Raw genomic sequence first — 25,870 nt, 5'->3', positions numbered from 1 at the left:
AATAAAAGTATAGGAAACACAAAAATTGCACCAAGCCTTTTATGAAATGTCCATTTAATTGAAAATAATTAAAATACTTTTATTCTTTCACGAAAATGCCACTTAAATATAAAATTATAAGATATCCATGTTATGAGAAAAAACCTAAATTCCATTGGATGGACAAAAATACTTTATAAACCTTGTAAAATGCAGAAAATTAAAATAGTTTAAATGTGTAAAATGGGTTAGCATAAAAGTGTTAACATTAGTCCTGAATGTACTCGATCTCGGGAAACTGCATAAGTAATATTAATGATCGTAGCTATTACTCAACCCGAGTTAGGAGAAAACATGTAAACAAGCTGAGATAAAAAATGTATAAAGTCTTAATTTTGAGAAAATTGGTGTTTCATTACTTATATCTTTTAGAGTTAGCCCTTGTTAAAGTGATCTTTTAAGGTTTAAGGTATTGAACTTAATGTTGGAAATAGGTGATAGGATTTTTTCATAGACATGATAGACTAATGCTTTTAAAAAATATTTATTTAACTAAACATGAGAGGTTTTTACACATCTAAAAGGCCTATTAATATTTACATTACAATAATTTAATATAAAAAAGTATTACATACAAAATTTCAATATGAAAAGTATATAAAAAATCTAATTTAATTATTAGTGTTAGATAAGTCTAAATAGACTTAATTAAGGACCTTTCATTTGATATGGTTTTCTAATGAGTATATACCAAAATCTTATTTCTAATTTTTTATGGACCAAAATAGAAATAATAAAACTTCTACTCTTGATAAAAGGATATGCATGTCACTATTCTTCACAAAATGTTATGTATGTAGTCTTCACCAAATGGTATGTATTCATTTATTATGATCTCCATGTCATATACAATCAATTTTCTATTCTAGCTTTTCATCATTAAAAAAGATAGACTTTAATTTAAGCTATTAAGACCATTTGTGCATAAGGATGACAATGGGTACCAGACCCATGAGTAATCATAAAAAAATACCCACAAAGGGTCGGGTCGGATCTGGGTCCATATTTTTATATACATGAGTATTTGAGATTTGAGATTTTATGACTCGTTGTTGAATGAATTTAGTTCAGACAATGAGGTTCCCAAACCCACGAGTACCTGAATTCGCTATTCCTTCCTATATATATGTTTATTGTTAAACAATAATGTTATTTTGTTAATTCATAAATGTGATTGTTATGTTATTAAACAATAATGTTATATTGTTAAGTAGTGATGTGATATTATGTTGTTAATTGATATGTGTAATATAATATTATGTTGATTGAACAATTTTTACTAAATCACATTTATATCATAATGTTGAAATAATCATTTTAAAACTTTCAATTATGTTTTATAATTTTTCTCTTGTTGATTAACTAAATAACATATAATATTGTAGGAAACAAATATACATTTACATAAATTAATCGCAATTATTTTTAATGTTTTTTGAATTTTGTGGGTACCTGCAGATTCGCTGGTTCTCAATGACCTATTGGAAACAGACCTAGCGAATACCAACATGGGTCTGAAGCAAGTCTTAATCCATAATTTAAGCAACAGGAAGGATCTGAGTAATGCATTACCGAGACGATCATACAGAGTCATTGTCATCTCGGATATAGGATTGAAGACCAAAGAACAAATGGAGGTTCCACCCAAGACATGGATTTATAGGACACAGACATGCGAGTTTTTTCATCATATTCCTTATGAATATCCGGTACACTTCCACATTATATTGATGATAGTATTCATTTTATTTTCATTTTGTACATTAAACTTGTAAAATTTTACTTTCCATAAATGTAATAAAGTCCCAAAAAAATTATTCTTATTTATTTTCATCTTTCTCTTCTACAAATTGTCTAACTTTAATGTAAACGTTTGTAATAAAGAAGAAGAAAATTGACTTAGCCCTTTAGCGTTACCATATTCACAAGATTACAATATATTGAAAAATTAAAGAAAATACATTTAAAGGAAGATTCCCATTGACTACCAATAATGCAATCGATTATAGATATACCGTTGCCTTTTCCCTTTAGAGGTAAGTTGAAACAGCCAAGTTACGTAGCTAGAATCACTCTCTCACCTATAAAGAAAAAACATTTGCCGTAATCCTTTGGTGTTACCATATTCACCTAATTACATAAATTAAAAAATTAAATACTTATAAAATTTAAGGAATATTTCCATTGGCTGCTAATAATGCATGCAATAGATTATGAGTATACGTTTGCCTTTTCCCTCTAGAGGTATGATCAAAGAATGGGGATCGACTATCCCACATTTTGTGTCCTATTTTGTTTCAGTCTAATGAAAAGTTGTCATGTATTTGAAAAGAAAAATTAAAAAATAAATATAAAGTAACATTTTTATGCTATTTGATAGGAATAGAGATCCTCTATCCCAAAATGATAGTGTCTCCCTGTCCTAGCCAATAAAATTATAGTAAATAATAGTTTTTGTTTTTATAACTTTAAGTATCATTTTCTGATTGGATAGGGAGGTGAATAGAGACATGAACGAGGACAGCTGATCCTCATTCATTTGATAGAATATGATTAGCTTGGGACATGGGGACAAAAAGTTTTGGGGACAGATAATCCAGGTTCATGATCAAACTCAAACAACCATGTTACGAAGGGGCAAGGATCCTCCGTCCCAAGAAAATCATTCCCCATATACCAAGCCAATAAAATTTCATAAAATAGTGTACATGTATTAATTTTTATTATTATAATTTTTATTTTTAATCAAATAAGATTTTCTGATTGGAATCCATTGGTGAGAGCTAGCATGACTCTCTCACCTATAAATACCAACAAGATTGACCTAGAATCTCATCTTTTAATTTCTCTATTCTTAACCTTAGTCATGGCTATGTTGTACTCTTTTATTCCTATGGCTTTCTACATGGCTCTTTTGGTTCCATCCATATCAGGTCGCATTGACCAACATTGGTATAATGCTACTGCAACATTCTATGGAGACATGAATGGTGGTGAAACCATGCGTAAGTTTCTAACAATTATTTCTTAATATATCAATCATATTTTTTTTCTATCACATGAATTTCAATTACTGTTTTGAATCTATTTTCCCTATATATTCAGAAGGTGCTTGTGGCTATGGTAATCTCTTCAAACAAGGGTATGGTCTTGAAACCACAGCACTAAGCACTGCTCTATTCAACGAAGGACTTGCATGTGGTTCCTGTTATGAAATCAAGTGTATCAATGAACCTGGATGGGAATTTTGCGTAAAGAATGCACGTTCCATCAAAGTCACTGCAACAAACTTTTGTCCTCCAAATTATGTCGATGGTGGTTGGTGCAACCCTCCACAAAAGCACTTTGATCTATCAATGAAAATGTTTACCACTATTGCTTTGTACAGAGCAGGAATAGTTTCAGTAAATTATCGTCGCGTTCCATGCATCAAAAAAGATGGTGTTAAATTTGAGCTCACAGGGAACCCTTATTGGTTACTAGTATTGGTGTATAATGTGGCCAATGCAGGTGATATCAAAAGTGTGAGTATCAAAGGGTCTAAAAGTGGCTGGTTTCCTATGACACATAACTGGGGACAACATTGGAATACAGGTCAAAATTTAGTAGGACAAACATTGTCATTTCAAGTGACTACTAGTGATGGAAAAATGTTACAGTTTGATAATGTTGTTCCTGCAAATTGGAAATTTGGAGGGACATATCAGAGTAAACAAAATTTTTAGACATGATGTATAATTTATCAATGTATTTGAAACTTCATGTATCTATTGGTATATATATATATATAATAATAATTGCATTGTTAGTTTGAACATTTATACACGATGTGAATATAGTCTATTATTTAAGTATATTGATTCTATTTAAAAGCCAGGGATAATTATAAATTATGCTAGACCAAATGTTGATCTATGTCCCGTAATCCACAAGTCAAATAATGATTTTACCATAAGCCTCCTCTCTTTCAGTGCTGAAGGAGGTATAATTTCACTTTTTTTGTTTCATCCATTTTAATTATTTAATAACTTCTGAAAATAATAATTTAATAATATTAGTTAAATAATTTATCAATAATAATAATTGAATAATTAACTAACTCAATAATAGTAGTTAAATAATTAATTAACTCAATAATAATAGTTAAACAATTAAGGAACTCAATAATAATAGTTAAATAATTCAATAATAATAGATAAACAATTAAGGAACTCAATAAAAATAGTTAAATAATTCAATAATAATAGATAAATAATGAACTAACTCAATAATAAAAGTTAAATAATTCAATAATAATAAATAAATAATAGTCATGGACCTTGATATCGGCTAGATTCCCTTCTTTTTCTTTACCTTTCTCGGTTTGGGTTTTTAACCCATTGAACTATTTTTCTTGTTCTCTTTCTATTAATGGATATGAGTACCACTTATTCTTCTAATACTCTTATTTTGGTTATAAATTGTTATTGCTGATTAAAAAAATAAAAATAAAAGTTAATAATTAATGTCTCAATTTTTGGGTGAACACTAGATATAAGACGAGTCAGAGTTGTGTTAGTGACTAATTTTTTATTGGAAGACCAACTCTGTAATTTAGGAAGAAGTGAACTCAGTTCGACATCTCCTAACTGATTTGGAGTTTTCACTATGTTTTTTAGAGTTAAAACATAAAAAACTCTCTTTTATGTCCAAATAGATAAAATGGTCTTTAAATAAAGATTTTGGGCTCGTGAGTTGATTATGGATCTGGGAATGTATTAACACCATGTCCGCCTGTAATAAAAAGATACCCTCACTAACTGTATATAGTTTTATATCCTTAATAATTCATTAAAACAAAATATTATGTTTCTTATTTTGTGTCTTACAAGAATTTATCTTGCTCATACGTATTTCTATGTGCAATAAGGAAGTCAAAACTACACAATTCAATGATTAAATAAAGATTAATTGATTGGTTTGATTTAATTAAAATTTAGAAATTAAATTGATTGAAGGGTAATTAATAGACGAAAAGTCGACATTTGTCACTTACCTCTTCCTACTTCGATAAATAACAGAGACAATACTGACCGCAACTGCTTCTCGGCTTCAAAGGAAAGAAAGGCGTGACACGAGCCATAACCTCGCTATTGAATCCCCATTAAAACATGTTATTTATTAAATTAGACAATTTTTAAAAGAAAGAACTAATAGACAAATAGTCAATATTGGTCACTTACATTCTCTCCGCTTCGATAAATAATAGAGACAATAATAATGATTGCACCTACTTCTTGGCTCGAAGAAAAAGAAAGATTTGACACAAGTCGTATCATAACTATGACTTTCAAAGTTTTGGTTGAAAAGTGTAATATCTAGGTTCTCTGGCGATTTTAAGATTAATATACATTTATTGCATCACCCATATATTTTTTGCAATAGAAAGTCAATGATGTTAAATTTGAATAGTGAAATGATATAATAAATACATTATTAGTGTTTAAAATCTATGTGTTGACATGGTAAAGTTTTTTCCATTGTCAGTACATTATTCATCATTGATTTGTAATACTTTTGTTTGAAAGTTAATACTAGTTGACGTATGAATGGTGAAGATTTGTTGACAGTATAAAAAACACTTGCACTGCCAGTGTATACATATTAAATTCAATACACTTTTAGTATATACATTTTCCTCTTCTAATAAGAGAATTTCACTTTGATATAAGTTTATTAAAATTAATATATAGTCATTGTATCACCCATATTCATTTGGATTACTTGTTTAAAAAGTTAATAATAGTTAAATATGAATGATAAATGATATAGTGAATACACTATCAGTATATATTTTCCCTCTTTGAATAAGGGAGAATTTGACATTGATATAAGTTTATTAAATAGAAATGGAACAAGTTTTTTCACTCTTAACTTTTTTCTCTTTAATTCACTGCCAATAGAAATTATCAAGCTAAAACAAGCACTGGGCAAAGAACACGGTTTCCTCCAACTTCCAATGCACTTGAAACATGAACCAAGTCTAACACATTGTCAGTGACGTAGAAACAAAAAATGTGTTAGATAACTAACGGATATGAATGAAAGGACTAACGTGATTCTACGTTGAAATTGTTTGGGACTAAATTAGTAATTTAAAATTAGTAAGAACTATGTTAATAATATCAAAAAACATGAGGGAAAGAAATAGGTAACTACTCTTTAATTTAATCCTAAGTCCAAAATTTAATGGGACGAATCCCTTTATGGAAACTATCAAATCCTGGGTTTAGTCTCTTTTTTTTTAAGCAAGGTGCAATAGCACTGAAATATATAGATGAACGAAGTTACAAGCAAAGGCAATAAGCATGTTACAAGTTCCGGAATCTATAGTTTGGGAGATCATGCCTATTCCTAGCAAAATCCTCAATTATGAAAGGAGGAGTAGAGTACCAAATGGAGTTAGTGTGAGAAGAGATGCCGTAAGAAGCAAGTTTGTCGGCACAAGCATTGCCTTCTCTATATATGTGGGAAATTTTGAAATTCATTTGAGAAATCTTAGATTTACAAATTTGCCAATCATTGGATAGCTTCCAAGGAGCATTAGAATTACCACTGAAAATATCCAGAACCAACATAGAGTCACTCTCAAGGCAAAGGTTTAGCCAACCCTTTGTAAAGGCTATGTCCACTGCCTGCATTGCTGAATGAAGTTCAGCATAGATGGCATTCTGCACGTTTAGAAAATTGGCAAAAGCATAGATGAAGTCAGCTTTATGATCACGAAAAATGCCTCCCCCACCTGCTGGACCAGGATTCCTGTGAGCAGCACCATCAGTGTTAGCTTTTGTCCAATTCCATTGAGGAGACTTCCATAGAACTTCAATGTAATTAGGAGCTTTACTAAGTTTGAGAGTAATGTTGAAGAATTTTAGAGTTTGAAGCTCTTGAAGACCTCCTGAAGCCACTGCTGAAGAAGGGTAGGAACCCGAATAAGAGGTCTCTCTTATTCGGGTTTAGTCTTTTGACTTATACTTTGAAAAACAAAAACAAGAGGCTTGACAATAATTATTACTCCACTAGTAATATTTATATAGCAGCTATAGTTATTGTTGACTCTTAAATAAAAATAATATAAATAAATTGTGAATGTGAATATATATAAAACTAAAAGGATATATATATACTAACTTAGATATATGCTACACAACTTGTCTTGAAGCATATCTCCAATTGCATTCTTATTCCTTTGCCCAAGAGATAAATTTGTTGAGGTTCTTATCACCTTCTGATTTGTTCTTGATGAGTATTTTCATTAGTTTGGAAGATCTTTCTTTCATTTCTCTATCTCCAAGAACTTGCTCCACTTTCTTCTCTATCTCTCCCCTTGATATTAATCCATTTTCATCCTTGTTAAATCCAAGCCCAACCTTCCAAACATCACAAATATATGTCTTGTTCATAAGTTGATCACTGCAGAATGGCCAACACAAAAAAGGTACACCACCATATACACCTTCTATAGTAGAATTCCATCCACAATGGCTTATGAAACAAGCTATTGAAGGGTGACTCAAAATCTTCTTCTGTGGTGCCCAACCAACAATCTTACCTTGTCTTCCTGTGAATTCATCTGGGTATATATTGTTTACATTGTTACCATTACCAGAACGCACAACCCAAAGAAAAGGCTTGTTAAGGAGTTCAAGTCCAAGAGCTAATTCTTTGAATTGGTTAGGTTTTGTTGATACCATACTACCAAATGAAACATATATAACAGATTCAGGTGGCTGCAGATCTAACCAATCTAAGCAAGTTAGGTCTTCTTGCATGAATGAAGTTGTGTTTTGATCAATCAATGGGCCAATTGGTAGAATCTTTGGTGATGTTGAAAATGCTCCAGCTTCAAGATCAAAAGTAGTGTTACAAAGCCACCATTCTCCTAGATTCAAAGTTTTAATCTCTTGCATCATATGTTGGAAGAAGAAGTTGTTATCCAAGCAATACCATGGCATTGCAGCTATGTCCATGATAGGCAAATTTGGGGCAAGCTGAATTTCTTCTTTACTAGTGATTGTTAGTCCTGAAATGCCAACAAGTAACTTAAGAAGTACCTATGTTGATTTGCCCTATTATAAGTTAGATGAGTGAATAAATTAAAAAAAAAAAGCGTACTCCACATCTTAATTATTCATTCCATGAAAATCTAATGGTTATTCTGGGAGTAAGTGAATTCCCTCCCAAGTTTTGGTATAAATTATATTTTTAAGTTATAATTATAAATTGTAAAAATATAAATATGTTGTTTTTTCTTCTTGGTTTAAAAGTTTTTTTTGTCTTAAACTAAGTATATTACCTAAGCTGACTTAGTTTATAAAAATTGTAATCCATTATATATACTGAATTTTCTATGTGATAAATATTTATGAACAGATAGAAATACATGAAGCTTGATATTTGAGAGAGTATAAAAAAAAAGTATACACACTCATGGTGAACTTCTACAAATGTGATATAATTGTATATAAAAGGTATAAGAGAGTAAACTTGAGGTAAGAAGGAAGCTTTGAAGCTTCTCACATAAGCTTGGATGAAAAACTTCAGAGAATAAAAAGACTAATAAACCTCCTTAAGATAAGAAACAGAAAACGTTGAATACACCATTTGTGTATTGGAAATAATTAAGAGTATTAACACATATTATTAGTGGAACTAAATGTCAAACATAGAATCCACATGGCCAAAAACTTCACACATTACAATTAGGATGTCAATGAATCTAGATGGGTTCAGTACAATACTTGGATATATGATGTTCTATAATTTTAGAATCCAGACTCACATTGGTATTCACTGGGTGTCTGGGTCTACTACATGTTTGTCCTTTTGGGTATCCAGCAAAATTAGGAGTATTCAGAAATTCAGAAAATATTTAAAATATTGTAAACAGTTATATAGTTATATATTTGTACACGTGTTTCATAAAATTATGTGTGTTATTATAGACAATCAAAAGAAGAAGACAATTACAAAACATAATAAAAATATAAGTACACAACTTTAAATGGTCACTTAAATATAAGTTTTTTTTTACTAAACATAATTTAAAATAAGATAATAAAGTAAACCAAATATGTGAGAGATCTCTATCAACATAATATTACATCACAATTATAAATAAATAAACATAACATCACACAATTAGGAGAAAAAAATATGTTTAATTATGTTATTTATATTACTATATATCTATGAATTATGGGTCTAGATATTTGCGAGTCTGGATACCTCATTATACAGACTATGACCCGTTTAACAGCAAGGTTCAAAATCTTTAGTCTCAACTGCTCGTTGACCCAAAAACATAGACTCAATCCCAACCTATTGTGGGTATTACTAGCGAGTGTCTGTGAATCCAGATACATATTACTATCCCTAATTACAATAGAGATAACTACTTTTTATATATATTAATATATTAGTCATGGTAAAAAACTAACAAGTTTATAAGTAACTATAAAATAGTTTACATGAACTAAAATTAAAATACATCAATTTTAAAAATATTAAAAATATACTTAAGCCTAAATTATTCCATCTATCTCCATTAGATAAACCATGGTCATAATTGCTTCTAAATTATAATGATTTATTGCTTATCATTGCTAAAAACAAATTGGTATAATTAAAGGTATCATCTCACCATATAGATAAATAAATAATATCTTTTAGGTATGTAGTTGTCACTATATAGTAAAGAATGAAAAAAAATAGAAAACATAGTTGAGTAAATATTTCCTACCATTTTCAGAATCTATAATTCCTTCATGAATAAGCCTTTGTATGGAGTCAAAGGAGGTCAAGGAAGTTGCTGAGGCAGGCCAGAATAGAGCTCCTTTAATTCCCAACTTGTGTCCTAATTCCAATGCCCATCCCATATTTTTAGTAACAATTATACAACTAATCTTGTTGCAACTATCCATAGCATTTAGATCTTCAATGAGCTTGGGAAGTTTAACACTCATGCTTGTTTTTGTGGACAGAATAACTTTGGCTTGGTCATTCCTATCATCTTCTGGACCTACACCATCAGAGAGTGACACCAACTTTATCATTGAATCTATATTGTTTTTCAATCTATTGTAGTTTTCATCTGAGGTCAAGAAAGTGATTTTGCAGCCATGTTTGGCTAAAAGCTTAGAGAACTGAAGAAGGGGAGTTAAATGTCCTAGAATTGGGTAAGCTATTGCAAGAAAATGTGGGGTGCTCATGTCTTTTTTAGGAATAGGAGCAAATGAAAAAATATGGAAGTAGAACTGTATATAATGAAACTTAAATAAGTATCATATTCACACAAAGTATATCAATATTATAAACTTAGGGTTGTGTGAACAAGGGCATTGTTTAGGGTGCACATCAGCTCAGCTGTAATATCACTTCATATTCTATGAGTTTGTGATCGGTTGAAAAAATATATTTAAGTTAAAATTTAATTATTAAATATTTTTCTGAATAATCATACCTTATGACACATGTGACACAAATTACAGGACAAAAGACGTAGTCTCATAGTGTTTCCGCTTAGAAGTCAATCATAACCTTTTCCATATTAATTCACGTGTCCAAGAACATGAGGAATAAGTTTGACTACTGGGAGAAGATGCATCAGAATTGGATTAATGGAGTATTGGTGAATTTCTATCATTTTGAAACATAATTGATCAATTTTGGATTCAATTGTCCATCATCAATCTTATAATCAATTCACCAATTATAAAAGAAATTGTATACAATAATTACCATTCAATCAATTTATTTCATGATTGGTAAATTGTATTTATGATTATGGAAAGTCAATAAAGTAAGCAATCATGATAGACAATAAATCCAATCTTGGTATATGAGTTAGTAAGAACATTCTCTAACAATTATTTTTATTCTAAATCTTATCTGTATTAATAAAAACATGTTATATTAATTAAAAAAATTAAATAGATATTATTTTTCTGTTTTTACCTCAAATATTTATTCAGTCTCTTCCCTCTAATCCTATCAAATTATATCTAGTGAGCTTTTCAGACCGGTCCAAATTATGCTTCATGACATTCAAATTCATCCTAAAGTCTCATATTCTGTTAAAATATATATTTCTTTTAATTAGGTATGAGTAATAATATTTACTAAAAGTAAATCACTAACATTTAACAAAATCTATATTAATATTATTTATTTTGGAATGTATATCGTAAATATATTTGAAGTTTAGTTTTTTGCTTCTTCAATAAGATGATTTGACTACACATGAAATCTCCTTTATTTTGATGAAATACATCCTTCTGTCATTTAACATTAATTGTTAACCACACTATTATGTATGCATTATTTTCAAAATAAGATATTTAGTATTTTCACTTCCATCCGTTAAAAAAAAGTTGAAAAGTATCTTCCACTATGCAATAAACAAAATTATATAGCTTAAAATGTTGAAATGCATTATTTGAATAGAAATCACAAGATAAAAGATAGCAACATATTTGTCCTGATACTGAAATCACTAAGAAAACTCCATAACTTGATAACAATAAATTATACAAAAAGGACAATAATTCATATATTGTATGGTAGTAAATGTTTGGTGCCTATATTTTGGTTGAAGTTTATTGAACCTGTCATTTTTCAGTCACCATTTTTTCTTCAACCAAAAACAAATTAGACTTTGTCTTATACAACATATAGACAAGTTAGACTACAACCTTGGTCCATTTACCTATTAAAAAATTAAAGTTTAGGTATTTCCTTTACAAAAGTATGATGTGACATCTATACTATATATAAAGTCAAAACATCGTTTAACTACCTAATATGGTGTAATTTCTTATTGCCTATGTTACCCTTCTAATTAACTATTATTACAATATTTTTATACATCATAGAAAATATTAATAGGAGTTAGAGAAAGTTACATACCTAAAAATATTATATTATCAATGTAGTTTTTTAAAATAATTATAATTCATCTTCATATTTCTTTTATCACAAAAAATATAATATGATTCTCTTAAATATTTAATACTAGGAAATAAGAATGTGAGTCGGCAGACATGACGTGTCTATTGACACGCTAGTATATATAAAGCCAAAACATCGTATAACTACTTAATATGGTGTAATTTCTTATTGCCTATTTTACATTCTAAATAACTATTATTAAAATGTTTTTATACATAATAAAAAATATTAATAGGAGTTAGAGAAAGATACATACCTAAAATTATCATATTATCAAGTAGTTTTTTAAAAGAATTACAATTCATTTTCATATTTCTTTTATCATAAAAAATGTAATACGATTCTCTTAAATATTTAATACTAGGAAATAAGAATTTGTACATGTCGACACACGAGTATATAAAGTCAAAACTTGAAATAACTACCATCATGATTCTATTTTCCTATTTTGCCCTTAATATTTTTTATTTCTAAAGTAAAACCATATAATCCTAGATAATTATAATTAATATATCCCACTTTAAGTTAGATATAATAATAAATACAAAATTATAATATGAAGTACATCTAATAAAAAACATTTTAATTCTCTAAAATAAAAAATAAAAAATTATTAATTAATATCATAAAATAAAAATGCGGGTCGGCAGACACAAAGTGTCTGTTGAAACGCTAGTGTTAATAAATTTAGAAGCCTATTATGTTATAATATTTTTAAATAGCTAGTAGATATGCTTTTAAACATTCCTAGCTATTCTACTTTTAGATAGATTTATCTATATAATAATTAAATTATATTTTTATTCTTTTTATATATATATATATATATATATATATTCTTGCACGTATGTCTTCTGTGCCAAGCGTCACAAGCTCACCATCATGGGTATCAATGTACCAAGCCCAACCTCTAGGTCCAGTTTAGGGCCAGGTTTGAGTCTGAATGAAACTATAGTCGGGTTTGGTTTTCATCAAAATCTAAAGTTGAATTTAAGTTTAAAAATTAAAATTGGTTAATATGTAGGGTCGGACAAATGATTCAGTCTGAATTCGTCTGATGGTTACGCATTCTCCAAGTTTATATGTACATATTCAGTTGTTTACAAAGTAATGACATATCTTTGACCTAAAATACCATTTATTTTCGAATTTTCACATCATATATATATATATATGAGTGACTCACGTGAAAACAATGCACTATTATGAGAAATGAGCATAATTATAAGGATTATTAATCTTATTTGAACGGTCAAAATTAAAATATACGTGCACATAGTAATCATGCGACTAATAACTAACTTTTAATCATAATCATTCATGATTGGCTGTTTGGTCCAGATTTATTGTTCTCATCATTTTTACATGAGAATTGTTCTCACTTGAACCACTCACATATGTAGATATTTTGTTAATCACTTATATTTATATTTATAGGGAGCTAGTGAGAACAATTTTCATATAAAAATTGTGAGGATAATAAATTTAGGTCTTATCACCAATCATGAATAGTTAGGATTAAAAGTTAGTTATTGGTCACATGATAGTCATGTACGTGTATCTTTCAATTTTAACTGTTCAATCAAAATCCAATGGAATATATTAAGTATTCTCATTTCTTACAATAACGCATTGTTCTCACTTGAGTAGCTCCCTATATGTATATATAGTAAGTAATATTGAGTATAATTTATTATGCATTATATTTAATCGGAGTTAAGGTCGAGTTCAAGTTCTAAAGTTAGCCCGATAAACAATTGGGGTTAAGTTAGCCTTCATGTCTAGGTTTATGTTCGGGTTTACAAAAGTAACCCAACCAACATCTAGAATCGAGTAAGGGACAAATCTTAATCTTACCAAATCCAATCCAACCGTTACTCCAAATAATAAGGAAGATGGTGAAATGTTCTTTCTCTTTCCGATGATAAGAGAAAATGAGAGCATGACACAATCAAAAGCTTAATAGTTTATACTCTTGGACATCCCACAACTACTAATTTTATCATAACAATAACCAAATCTTAATGTCACCACAACATAGATCAACCAACACATTATTAGTTTTCCATAACTGGTTCCAGATATATATTGAATGAATAATTAGGTAACAACTATTATAATAAATTGTTGCACCAATTCTGAGTTCCAAACTCCTGATTCCATTTTCACCATGCCAGACACTAAACTAAATTGGTAAGTGTTGTATATCATAAATAACTGTTAAACCATCCAAAAATGAAATTCAAAACATAGTCACAATACATTCCTAGGAAAAATCTTATTTTGCATCAGTCACTGCTGACAAATTACCAAATTCAAGCCAAACAATTAAGTACTGAAAGTTTGAGGCAGAGGGTATGTTTGAAACACATTCAATTATCATCTTCAGTCTTTCAAGCTTACCTTTTGCCAGGATTATTTTCATTGGGTAAAATACTCATCCTCGATTCTGGGCATAGTCATTAGCTTCATCATTGTTTTCTCTTGGATGATTTTCTTCCAATGGCTCAGTAGATTCACCATTGTTTGTGACTGTACTGTCATTTTGGTTGCTACCAAATTGACCATCATACCCGAAGCTGGCATTGCTGCTGGGTTCACCGCTAGCAGAGCCGAGGTCCGCACCAGAGTTTTCATTGAACTGGTAATTGCTAGCACCAGAGTCCACACTTCTACCACCATCACCTCCATATCCGCCACCACCATAGCCACCACCACCATAGCTGCCACCTCCTCCACCATAGCCGCCACCTCCTCCACCATAGCCACCACCACCGTAGCTGCCACCTCCTCCACCATAGCCTCCACCACCGTAGCTGCCGCCTCCACCACCATAGCCACCGCCGCCACCACCATAGCCGCCGCCACCACCACCAAACCCTGGACGTTCTCTTTCTGTAGCATAATTCACCCTAACCCTCCGACCATGAAGATCCTGTAAAACTATAACTTGAGTTGCTACAAGACATGGCAAACCTTTAATAATTTGTGAATACTAGCAAGCTTAGTTTCTTGGGAATAATAGTAGAATTTTAAAATGTTAAGTACAAGTTGTTTATGCTCTACTTCAACAAACTTTAAACATTATAGAAGACATACTTTTTTGTGAGCCTCTCCTTACATCAACCAAATGATAGAAATTGCTTAGTCCAGTAAGTACATAAGGCCTTTCACTATTTCACATACAATATGGAATGAAGACAGCATGATGAAGTTTTTTAAACAAGACTTTATGTTTACGAAGTGAATGCATCTGAAGTGATAGTTTTTAAAAAGTTCGGCAAGATAAATCAACACAAAAACTCACCTGACCATCCATGCCCTGAATGGCAGAAGATGCATCCTCACTTGTTGCATACGTTATGAAGCCAAAACCTCTGGACCTGCCTGTCTCACGATCTATGATAACCTTTGCTGGAAGAATATTAAGAGTAAACAGTTCACTGGTGAAATCATAAGCTTCATAACACGAAACGAAATGTCTGCTAGACACAAAGCCACCATTTTTATTGTTTGTATAAATATTAGATTGTCAAATGCCAGATTGTCACACATCGCAGAAAACAAAAAAATAACACAATATAGTACATTGGCACATGAAACAATGGCATAAGTACACAAGTATAACAAATTAGCATCTAATATAACAAAATATTCTCATTTATCAAAAGAAAAATCACCGTATCAATGAGCATTATATTGGTCTAATTAGGTTCGCCGAAATTCATAACATAAAATTACAGGTGGATACTTATTTCTTGTTTGATGTTACTACTACCTGAAATAATAAAAAACTAGTAGACTGAATAAGAAAAAAAAGCAATACCATCAAGCACTTCTCCATAGCGAGCAAATGATTCCCTCAGACTCGTATCATCTGTGCTATATGAAATACCTACAACAATTCAAATTTGAAAATTAATTGCTATACTCCATCAGCGAAAAATATTCAGCAAGATAAACAATTGTACCTCCAACAAAAACCTTTGCAGATGACATGGATCTAATTGCCTGGAAAATTGAAGGAGTAGATGCAGACAAATCTTGATTGATGTGCTTGGCAGCAGAATGCTTCAGTAGGTTCCCAATCTTATTGAAGAACGCCATTGCTCAAACCTAAAAATAGTGTAACACTGTTATAGTCTCTAATCATTGTTCATGGCAATTCATGCTATAAAATGCATAAAAAATCCACAGCATGGTAACCCTTTACATATATAAAAGAATTACTCATGCAATGGCAATATAAGTCAATGATTTTGCAATCTAATTTCATATTAATCACAAAAATAGACAATTATATGTAAACTATGTACTCTTAATTAGTCAAACAAAGTTGTGTATGCAAAAGTAAATAACTATACTCCGCTATCTCCCAAAATTAACAGAAATTATTAAAAGAAATATAGAAAAAAGTGACTTAGGGTCACTAAGCAGAAAACTTGGATGGCTCAGAAACTTGAAATGAAAAAAAGTACATGAAAGCAAGAAGTCATAAATAAGAATAAGGAATTTTTATTCATATCTTATTTCTTTCATTTTGAAATTTCTATTTCTCGAATACCCACTTGAAAATCACCGTAAAAATCAGATTTTTCAGAGTATTAACCATCAATAAGGTCAAAATAATCAACCGCAGGAAACGCAATTAACGAGAAAATGCAAAAAAAAAACTTAAACAGCAACACAAACAATTAAGAGATCAAAAATGAAATCGTAATGGAAACATGAAAAATGGGTGGAGAAAAAGTTTAATTGTTGAGATCTTACCAAAGCGCTAAAGGGTTTCTGTTTTTTCTGATGAAGCTCGATTTTGCGACCTGTGACGGTGTGAAGAAGCTAAAACCCTTTAACAGCTAACCTAAAATAGGGTTTGGGCTTTGGGAATTTTGACTATAATCGCTAATTGGGCTTGTAAATAATTATAAGTTTTAATTGGATGAAGGTTGGAACTTTTTTTTGCATAAATTTATTTAAAAAATTAAGGTTACTTCATAAAAGATGTTATTTATGTATTTGATTGTCGGTGCAGAGTTGTTGATGAGTTAGATAGGGTTGAATTTGTTATATTGAATAAATAAAGAATTATTACGAAGAAAAAGTTTGAAAGAAAATGAAAAATAAGTTGCAGAATACATGTTGATGAATTATGTTGCATTGTCATGATTTTCTAGACGCATTCTTTTGTAAGAATTAAAATTGTACATTAATGCCAAAAATAAAATGCATGGAGTATTACATGTACAATATTTGAATGACAACCTCTTGACAAGATTTGTCTGAAATCACATTCACAAAACTTCAAGGTGATAGTAGTCATAATGGTCATGATAGTGTTGATTGTGTGCTAAGAATGATGAATAGAGCCATGGGAGTTGTTGTTAGTACAGAGGTTCACCTTAAATATTTACAAAGGAAAAATGAAAGAACTAAGTAGATTTTTCTCCAGTAGTGAAAAATGTTACACAAAATAATGCAAAAAGTAAAATAAAACAACAATTATATTATTCTATTTATCAATACAATGATAATTTTATTTTTAAAACTAAGTATAAAAATAGCACTTCTCTCGAGTAACAGAAAATTATGATGTTTGCTTACCTTTCCGGTTACCACCCTATTAATTTTCTCATTTTGGAGGGTAGCCGTAGGACATGGAATCATCTTCTCTGCAAATATCACATGGCATGACAAATAGAGTTTATCCAAATTCAATATACCATTAAAAAATAGTTTAATTTTAATGCACTTTACACTATACTAAATCATTCATTATTCATGTAAATTACATAATATTAAAGATTCTATAAAAAGTTAATACATGTACTTACATTATAAAACAATTTTTATATTATCAGTATATAGATATTAAACTCTAAAATTATTGAACATTAAGTGTTGACAAATAAGCAAGTAAAATGATCTAAGGACCTTGAAAAGATTTCCATTTGCTGAAGGAAGTGTCCCTTTAAAATATCTTGTTGCCTTATCAAAGGCCATTTTAAAAACTATGTAGATCTTGACTTATGTACATTTTTCTGAGTACCATTTATTGTAGTCAAAGGATTTCACTTATTTGACTAAGTGTAGAAAATTAAACCATGCTAAGGTGTGAAGAAGTACTTTGAATATAGAACCCTGCATTTTCATTAAAATCTGTAATTAAGCTACTTATAATCTTTTCCAAATGTCCCTAAACTTAAAGTAATGAAAAGATATTAATAAAAAAGCAGTGAAAATCTGAAACTGTTTCAATCATTAAATATGAATACATATAATGCACACTAAATAGAACAACAAGGTTTTGGCATGGACCCTAACCTGTTTACAAAACAGGGTTATTTCTTTCCTAACTTGTATCAACTTCTATATCGATTTTACAACCATTTTTGAAATCCTTCAAAGAAATCCAAGAGGTAATTTTCTAAATCATCAGCAGTGTATTTAATGTATTTGTCCCTTATATGACTACTATGCCTACCAACAAATGTCCTATAAGCTTGGATTACTCTGAGTGATGTCGAAATCCTTAAGTCTTCGCGAAGCCGAACATCTGGTATAAACCAAGCTGTTTGGATCCTATAAGCATCCTCAAAGGCAAGGTAGAAGCTTGTTAGCCTCTCCTTAATAAGACCCTTTGAGATAGAATTTGTACCTGGAACATGAATTCCCTCATCCTTAAGCAAGTTGAGAATGGAACTCCAACTAGCTCTTTCATATTTCATTGCATGCTGCTGAAACTTCGAGTTGCGCTTTCGAATCCATTCATCTCCATATATGCGCCTAAGTTCGGACCCTTTTATTTTTTCAGCCATATAATGTAGGTTATTCATCAAGAATAAGTGCTGCAATGAAGCCTCTTTGTATAACATGGATTTGTCCTCAAGGTTTGATTCCAAGATTGAGGCAACGGATCTGAAATGAAGCGCCATAGAGGAAACTCGCCCTGGAGATCCCTGGCTTCTGCTATCCTCTTCTGTACGCGGGCTCGTGTCAGGCGATAGCGAAATCGCATCCTCTTCCTCTTGATCCTTCAGAAGCAGATTAAGTGTTTCGGTGTAGTCAGTGAGAGTCCTAAGATAATTCATAACATATCTAGTCAAAGGGTGTATCCCGCCGCCAACAAAAGCGGTCGATGATGCATTTGATGCAATTGCGTTTCCGAATTCAAGAAATGTCGCCCTCACACAATTGCCTAATCTCTGAAGAACCTCATGAAATTCAATTTTAACATAAGAACCAACCTCATCTGAATACAATGCATCAATGTCTGGCATAAGATCTGCTAGAACCTCATACATGTCAAGAATACAAAACAGTTTCTCAGGTTTGTGAGGGCCAATAGACATAGCTACACCGAAATTCAGAAGCTGCAACATTGAAGCCTTCGATGCATCAACAAAACAAGCTATGCTAACAGGTTCACCCGCCCCAAATATCTGGTCACTAAGCCATTTCTCGCTCGAAAGATACACCCTAACAAAGATTTTCACAGCCCAAACCCATCTTTTGACTTTGGAATTCAAAGTACCCCACTCCATTTTCAAGACATCCTCAATACTCAACCTTTCCATTTCAAGAATGAATAGGCACTCATCTAAAGCATCCCTTCGGACAATAGTATAAGCATGCGAACATTCCAGGACATAACTTGAAGCAATCAATAAGTTCGCGATACACCTGAGATCTGGCATCACATCTGGATGCACTAAATCAATGATAACCTCCTCTGATGCTCTGCTAACACTGTCTCTATGAAGTAATTCCTCAATTGACTCATCACCTAAAGAAACGACCGAGTTCTCATCGATAGCATCTTCTTCGCTAGATCGGAAAGACACATATTCAGGCTCAAAAGGTTGCCTATTCTGGATAAGCAAATTCTTAAACTCTTCTTCAAGCCTTGCCATAGCTGTTTGAAGAACATTATAAGCCCTTAACAAAATCTTATACTCCTTGTCCTCTTTACTCAATTGCAAACCCTCCAACTTCTCAATCAATTGAAGGGTATCATTAGCTGCATTCATATACTCAGATACTTCTTCAGGCCCCAAATCCCAGATCATAGACTGATATTCCTCCCATCTCATTATTTTCTCTTGAATGAAATCGAACCGATCTTCGACCGAACTAGCATCCTCCTCCTCCTCCCCCTCCTTCTCACTGGGCATGCACATTGAGGATAACTGGGAACCAAGATCTGCAAGAATTTTCTTGGCATCACTAGTTAGGTTATTATTTGAACCTAATGCATTCACAAGATGCTTTGCTGCAGAGATTAATTTCTCTTCTCTTTCTAGCTCAGGAATCATAGTCTCAATCTCCTCAACAGCCATATAGAACAATAAACAAAAACAAACAAACTCAAACCTTAACCTTTTCAACTCCAAAGACCAAAACCAAGATTGAACTGAACCCAGATAACACTTATCACTTCCTTCTTATGTCTGCATAAAAAAACAATACTTAGAGGAAATAAACAAAATGGTTATCAAAGTTGAAGAAAAAGGAATTATAACAATGACCAAAATACACATATAGTAGTGTATAAAAATGATAATATTAATAATGCACATGTAGCATACCTTGGAAAATGAAGCACATGAAATCATAATTTACCACGTGGGTATGTAAGGATCTGAGGTTATTTAAACAAAATCTTAGGAAACTATGAGATAACTTTGAACAAGATCTGCAAAGTGAAGAAACAAAAAGCACTGTACTGTGAATTTGACTTGTCTAGTAAGGAAAATTAAAGAAGAAAGTGTGAGGAAAAAATATCAGCCTTTTGAGGCCTATATTAAAAGAAAAGAATGTGTCATTTCATGTAACACTTGTTCTGATTATTTAGAAGATATATATTTAAGTTTAAAATTTAATGATAAAATATTTGTTTGACCAATCAGTGAAAATGATACATAGAGTGACACATTTTTTCGGAGAAGATGTGCTCCAACTTTTTGGAGCATTTAATATAAGTCAAAAATGTAAGTAAGACTGAGCAATCCCATCACTAAAAAACAATGTACAACAATAACAATAAACGTATGTCTATAATTGATATGCATACCAAACTTAAACAATAAGAAAAAGTTATGTTAGGTAGTCTATGATAAACATAAAGCTAAAATATATATTTAAATTTGGCATTTGTTGAAATCGTAGTAAGCATGGATAAGAGAGATTCTTGATGAACAAGAAAGAATGAGAAAATGTTATTGAATTGAATTTAAATTCCAAAGTTACATTTGAATCATCTATATAAAGAAGAAAACACTAACTACCCTAACCAAATTAACTAACCGACTAACAAAGGCTCAACTATTTTAACATGCCCCCGCAAGCTGGAATGTATAAGCATTCCAAGCTTGAAATAATTGTGTTGAATACGATGATATACTATAATACCTCCTCTTGCTGGTGAGCGAATCTTCGTCTCCCAGTCTTGAAATCTGAACGTGAAGCAATACTGACGCTTAACCACCATTTGGCAGAAGCAATTTTATCCGATGATTAACCATCTATTTGACAGAAGAAAACCAATCATAACGGATAAAAGAGAGAAATGAGATGGACCTTAATCTTGATCCTGTTGCTTCAATGAGGAAAAAGTTACACACTACAATGAATGATGTATTTATTATTGATTTGCATTGGTGAATAAATATCTCATGCTATTAAACATAATTTAAGGTAGATACATACATCATCACCTTTTTCACTTTAGGAGAGGCTAATTTTAGAGAAGTTTCTCAATATTGAGATATATCGTTTTCTTAAATAAGTGTATAGATTATAGAACGTCTCAGGATTAATAATTTAATATATACCTTATATGTTAAAACTTAAAAGAATGCTATTTTGACATATAACATGTTACATGTTAGTGGTTAATTCAAGGCACCAATAACTAGCATATATCTATATGCTAAATAGAGAATTTTCATATATTAATCACAAAAATTTCCATCAACTTATTTTACAACCTTTTATAAATATGTTAATATTTGAAACATGACTTGAATTCTTAATTTTATTATCACTCAATTCCTTGAAATTAAGAATCTTTTCCTTATTTTACAATTATTCATAGTTTTAATATTATTAAGGTATAAGGCTATATGCTAAAGATCGTAATATTTATATATAATTAATATATCATACATAATTTATTTGTATCATTTATATTTAAAAATTAATGATAATTAAATATAAATAATAGATAATATGATGAGAGTGTAAATATTTCTTCCATTCACGATCTTTACATTCTTCTCCCTTAAGTAGAACATGCAACTATTAAGGAAAGTATAGCTGGATTTTGTTTTCTGTACACATTTTTCTAATACAAATGTAATGCAAGGTTTGCTAAAAAATATACTCTCACTACAAAAAATATATCCTGTTAGCCACGGTTTCCACTATCCTAGCAATTACTGGCGTTGCAAAAATTTAGCCACAGTCATTTTAAGATATAGCTACGTCTGGAAGAAGTGTGGTAACATTTCTTTAACCACGGTTCCAGCCGTGGCTAATGTGAATCATACCCGTGGCTAATTAATACCTATATTTTAACCACAATTCCAATTTAACCGTGGCTAATTATTTATTCAGTTATTTTCACAAATATTCCTCTCCTAATCCTCTCTAACAATCATTATATTCCATAAGCATTAATACTAACAAATTGAACCCAATATCTCAAATTATCATCCCCTTCATCTTAAAATAATTCACAAATACATGAGCATTAATAAGTTCAGATAATATGTATCATTCAAAACAATTGTTGAAACATTCTAAATTTGGTTAAAAAGAGCATTAATATTTCTATAGTAAAAATTTCACGAATAATCACATGGAACTTTTAGTCTTGCCCGCTTGATCACTTCAGCATCATCTTGAATGAGTTTTGAGATGTGTGGTCCAATGTAAAATATGAGATTAACAATACAATAATAATGAATGAGTGATTTTTAAAATGAAAGATTGTATGCACTATAAATTTAGTAAGCAGATGCATCATTTATATAGTTAATTGGTAATTGAAAACCATTAGATTGAGATTATACAAGAACCATATATGCATGTATCAATATTAGCTATGACTGTTTTTTCACCAAAACTTGCACTTCTCCAAACAGAGTTTGTGGGAATTCTTCCATACTTTTCCAGTCCAAGAAATTCTCATGACCTAGTATCTATACAGCAAGCATGTTTTGTTTATTATTACCACATCAATCATGTTAACCTTTTAGCAAACAGATAACACACACACACACAAACTATCTATACAACAAGCATATTTTGTTTATTATTACCACATCAAAACATTTCAAATGCGTTTTCTTGAAGTTTCTCTTTCTCTATCACTTTCAAAACAGTCAATCCTACAGTTGTACAAACAGGATTTCTATCAAAGGTGTTAAAGTAGTTTCTGCGAGTCAACACTTTACAAATATTCCTCTCCTAATCCTCTCTAACAATCATTATATTCCATAAGCATTAATACTAACAAATTGGACCCAATATCTCAAATTATCATCACCTTCATCTTAAAATAATTCACAAATAGATAAGCATTAATAAATTCACATAATATGTATCATTCAAACCAATTGTTGAAACATTCCAAATTTGGTTCAAAAGAGCATTAATATTTCTATAGTAAAAATTTCACGCATAATCACATGGAACTTCTTGTCTTGCCCGCTTGATCACTTCAGCATCACCTTGAAGGAGTTTTGAGATCTGTGGTCCAATGTAAAATATATGAGATTAACAATACAATAATGAAGTTGCTAAGAATGTAAAATAAATAAAAGATATACCTACGCCAATGAGGGCCACGAAGAAGCAAACAAGGTATACTCCAAGATAATAACATAGGAACCTTGAATTTGAGTATGAGTAAGCACATAAGGCAAAAGGTAGCTGATAAACATCAATTCCAAGAAGAAACATCCATCAACAACAAAAGCAAAGGTTTCATCTTTCTCAATGGACATATTCTTGCTTTGACAAACTATATCCTTCTAATCATGTTAAACTGATGATAAAAGTTAGATAAACATATCATTTCAATTACATTACCAGGTTTTTACTTATTTCATAATTATTTTATTCTAAGTTTTTAATGTGTTGTTGTATCAGTCAATTACAAATAACTTATCTATAGTAAAGGCTTGATGCCAACTTATTATCAATGATGCTTCATCAGTTCGATATAAGAAATTCAATAAAAGCAATAAGCTAGGTTTTGGTAAAGTGATAATCTTTATCAGCATAAGCAATGGGTGTTGAGTACATGCCAAATATAACTTTTATTATAGAAAAGTGCACATGTAATAGACACATTATATATTACCTTACCAGATTCAAGCAATATAGTTCCATATTCACCAACAACTCCAAGCAATATAATCTTAAGATGTGTCTTATAGATAAACTATTATAAAGTTTAATAGAGGCATGTATCTTTAGTTTTCTTACAACTTACTAAGTTTTTCGAGATTGTTGAAGTTTGAAGGCATTCCCCCATTTAATCCATTCCTATCAAAGCCTCTGTGGTCAAGAGAAAATATTCAATACAAAGAAAGTCAAATAAATTCATAGATAGCATATTTGTGTTAATTTGATGCTGAAATAGTACTAGTAGACATGAATTTTAAGAAACTTGAGCTCAATCTGCTACTCTCAGAAACATCATGTGTCCAATCAACAATATTAGTAAGAAGTTCATCAATGTTTAAGTACCTTATCACTTCTTTCATAGTTGGTCTATAATCAGCTTTGTGATGAGAACATAAGAAGTTCATCAATGTTTAATTCTGGTGCAATGTAACCAATAGTGCCAACCACATTTGTTGTGTGTGATACTTGACAGTGATTATAGAGCTGCACCAATCCAAAATCGCCTAAATGAGCATTCAAATCGCGGTCTATTAGAAAATTGCTAGTTTTCACATCTCTACGGATAACCACTTGTTCCACTCTACATGTAGATATAATAGTCCTTGTGTGATGCCTTTGATTATGTTGAAATCTTTGGTCCCAATCCAAAACAAAATTATTGTTAAGATCATATAGGATAGAATCAAGGCTTCCATTTTGGGATGAGATCCTAGACTAAGATTAGTTCATTCTTTTTCTTGCACCAACCTTGAAGATTCACCTAATTTTTATGCCTCAACCTTCTTAAACTTTCAATTTCAGCTGCAAATTCTCTTAAACCAAGAACATGGCTTCTCAAAATCTTCTTAACAACAACCTCAATTCCTGTAGTTGGTAACACACCTTTGCATACAACACCAAAGCCTCCAACTCCAAGTAACTCACTCTCTTTGTTGCTATGTGAAGATCTGTGTATCTAAATCTGTGAGGACAATCAAGTTCCCTTTCTTCAAGAGCCTCAAAGTTGAGCATACTTTTTTAAAGAATATTTGTTCTTACTTCATGATTTCCTATGCAAATAACTTATTTGTTATATTAAGTATAGAGAAAAACTATATAAAAAATTCAATTAGTTTAAAAATTTAGAACAAAACTTAAAAAAATCAAATTTTCCATAAATATTATGATAAAGGGAATCATCTCTTCTTAGTGAAAATAGTTATAATAACCACAAAGACATGAAAAAATTATGAAATGGGAAAATAAGTTTACATACGAGTAGAGTAAGAAACATTTCGTATAAGGAGATCTGGGGGAATAGGAATAGAAGCCATCATGTACTTGTGAATCATAGCTTGTCTTTCACGTTCTTTCCATTATGCACTTGTGAAAGGAAACCCCAATGAAGCTTCCATCACCTCTATTATAATAAACACATCCAAAGAAATAT

General features: G+C 30.9%; 4 protein-coding genes across 8 annotated transcripts; 1 reads left to right on the top strand and 3 right to left on the bottom strand.

The window, feature by feature from the left end:
- Nucleotides 2,889-3,858, top strand: LOC109330475 (expansin-A23-like). The gene is made up of 2 exons (XM_019564669.1): nucleotides 2,889-3,044; nucleotides 3,145-3,858. Exons 1-2 carry the CDS (start codon nucleotides 2,906-2,908, stop codon nucleotides 3,762-3,764), a joined length of 759 nt encoding a protein of 252 aa, XP_019420214.1. The 5' UTR covers nucleotides 2,889-2,905; the 3' UTR covers nucleotides 3,765-3,858.
- Nucleotides 7,236-10,322, bottom strand: LOC109330435 (UDP-glycosyltransferase 83A1-like). The gene is made up of 2 exons (XM_019564616.1): nucleotides 9,821-10,322; nucleotides 7,236-8,101 (listed from the first exon to the last, which is right to left on the bottom strand). Exons 1-2 carry the CDS (start codon nucleotides 10,287-10,289, stop codon nucleotides 7,260-7,262), a joined length of 1,311 nt encoding a protein of 436 aa, XP_019420161.1. The 5' UTR covers nucleotides 10,290-10,322; the 3' UTR covers nucleotides 7,236-7,259.
- On the bottom strand, nucleotides 14,210-16,910 carry LOC109330450 (glycine-rich RNA-binding protein 2, mitochondrial-like). Of its 5 annotated transcripts, XM_019564631.1 has the most exons (7): nucleotides 16,827-16,910; nucleotides 16,751-16,761; nucleotides 15,999-16,144; nucleotides 15,854-15,922; nucleotides 15,335-15,441; nucleotides 14,857-14,962; nucleotides 14,210-14,760 (listed from the first exon to the last, which is right to left on the bottom strand). In XM_019564631.1, the coding sequence occupies exons 3-7, from the start codon at nucleotides 16,132-16,134 to the stop codon at nucleotides 14,465-14,467; spliced, it is 714 nt and encodes a 237-aa protein (XP_019420176.1). In that variant the 5' UTR covers nucleotides 16,135-16,144; nucleotides 16,751-16,761; nucleotides 16,827-16,910; the 3' UTR covers nucleotides 14,210-14,464. The 5 variants fall into 5 exon arrangements, with proteins under 5 accessions (XP_019420176.1, XP_019420168.1, XP_019420194.1 ...); XM_019564623.1 differs by lacking the exon at nucleotides 16,751-16,761 and having other exon boundaries at nucleotides 15,999-16,143; nucleotides 16,798-16,892; XM_019564649.1 differs by lacking the exon at nucleotides 16,751-16,761 and having other exon boundaries at nucleotides 14,210-14,718; nucleotides 14,854-14,962; nucleotides 15,999-16,143; nucleotides 16,798-16,891.
- Nucleotides 18,405-20,794, bottom strand: LOC109325632 (exocyst complex component EXO70B1-like). Its single transcript, XM_019558101.1, has 2 exons — nucleotides 20,613-20,794; nucleotides 18,405-20,474 (listed from the first exon to the last, which is right to left on the bottom strand). The coding sequence occupies exon 2, from the start codon at nucleotides 20,361-20,363 to the stop codon at nucleotides 18,405-18,407; it is 1,959 nt and encodes a 652-aa protein (XP_019413646.1). The 5' UTR covers nucleotides 20,364-20,474; nucleotides 20,613-20,794.

This window comes from Lupinus angustifolius, chromosome LG02 (assembly GCF_001865875.1).
Source record: "Lupinus angustifolius cultivar Tanjil chromosome LG02, LupAngTanjil_v1.0, whole genome shotgun sequence".
Lineage (NCBI taxonomy): Eukaryota > Viridiplantae > Streptophyta > Magnoliopsida > Fabales > Fabaceae > Lupinus > Lupinus angustifolius.
This window is presented reverse-complemented; position numbering and strand designations above follow the sequence as displayed.

Excerpts from the sequence above, each read along its gene's own strand:
- LOC109325632 (XM_019558101.1), bottom strand. The coding sequence starts at position 20,363 with ATGGCTGTTGAGGAGATTGAGACTATGATTCCTGAGCTAGAAAGAGAA.
- LOC109330475 (XM_019564669.1), top strand. The coding sequence starts at position 2,906 with ATGGCTATGTTGTACTCTTTTATTCCTATGGCTTTCTACATGGCTCTT. Across the intron at positions 3,045-3,144 it reads GAATGGTGGTGAAACCATGC|AAGGTGCTTGTGGCTATGGT; the intron begins GTAAGTTTCTAA and ends CTATATATTCAG.
- LOC109330450 (XM_019564631.1), bottom strand. The coding sequence starts at position 16,134 with ATGGCGTTCTTCAATAAGATTGGGAACCTACTGAAGCATTCTGCTGCC. Across the intron at positions 15,923-15,998 it reads TGCAAAGGTTTTTGTTGGAG|GTATTTCATATAGCACAGAT; the intron begins GTACAATTGTTT and ends GAATTGTTGTAG. Across the intron at positions 15,442-15,853 it reads CTATGGAGAAGTGCTTGATG|CAAAGGTTATCATAGATCGT; the intron begins GTATTGCTTTTT and ends ATATTCTTCCAG.
- LOC109330435 (XM_019564616.1), bottom strand. The coding sequence starts at position 10,289 with ATGAGCACCCCACATTTTCTTGCAATAGCTTACCCAATTCTAGGACAT. Across the intron at positions 8,102-9,820 it reads AATTATAGATTCTGAAAATG|GACTAACAATCACTAGTAAA; the intron begins GTAGGAAATATT and ends TTGGCATTTCAG.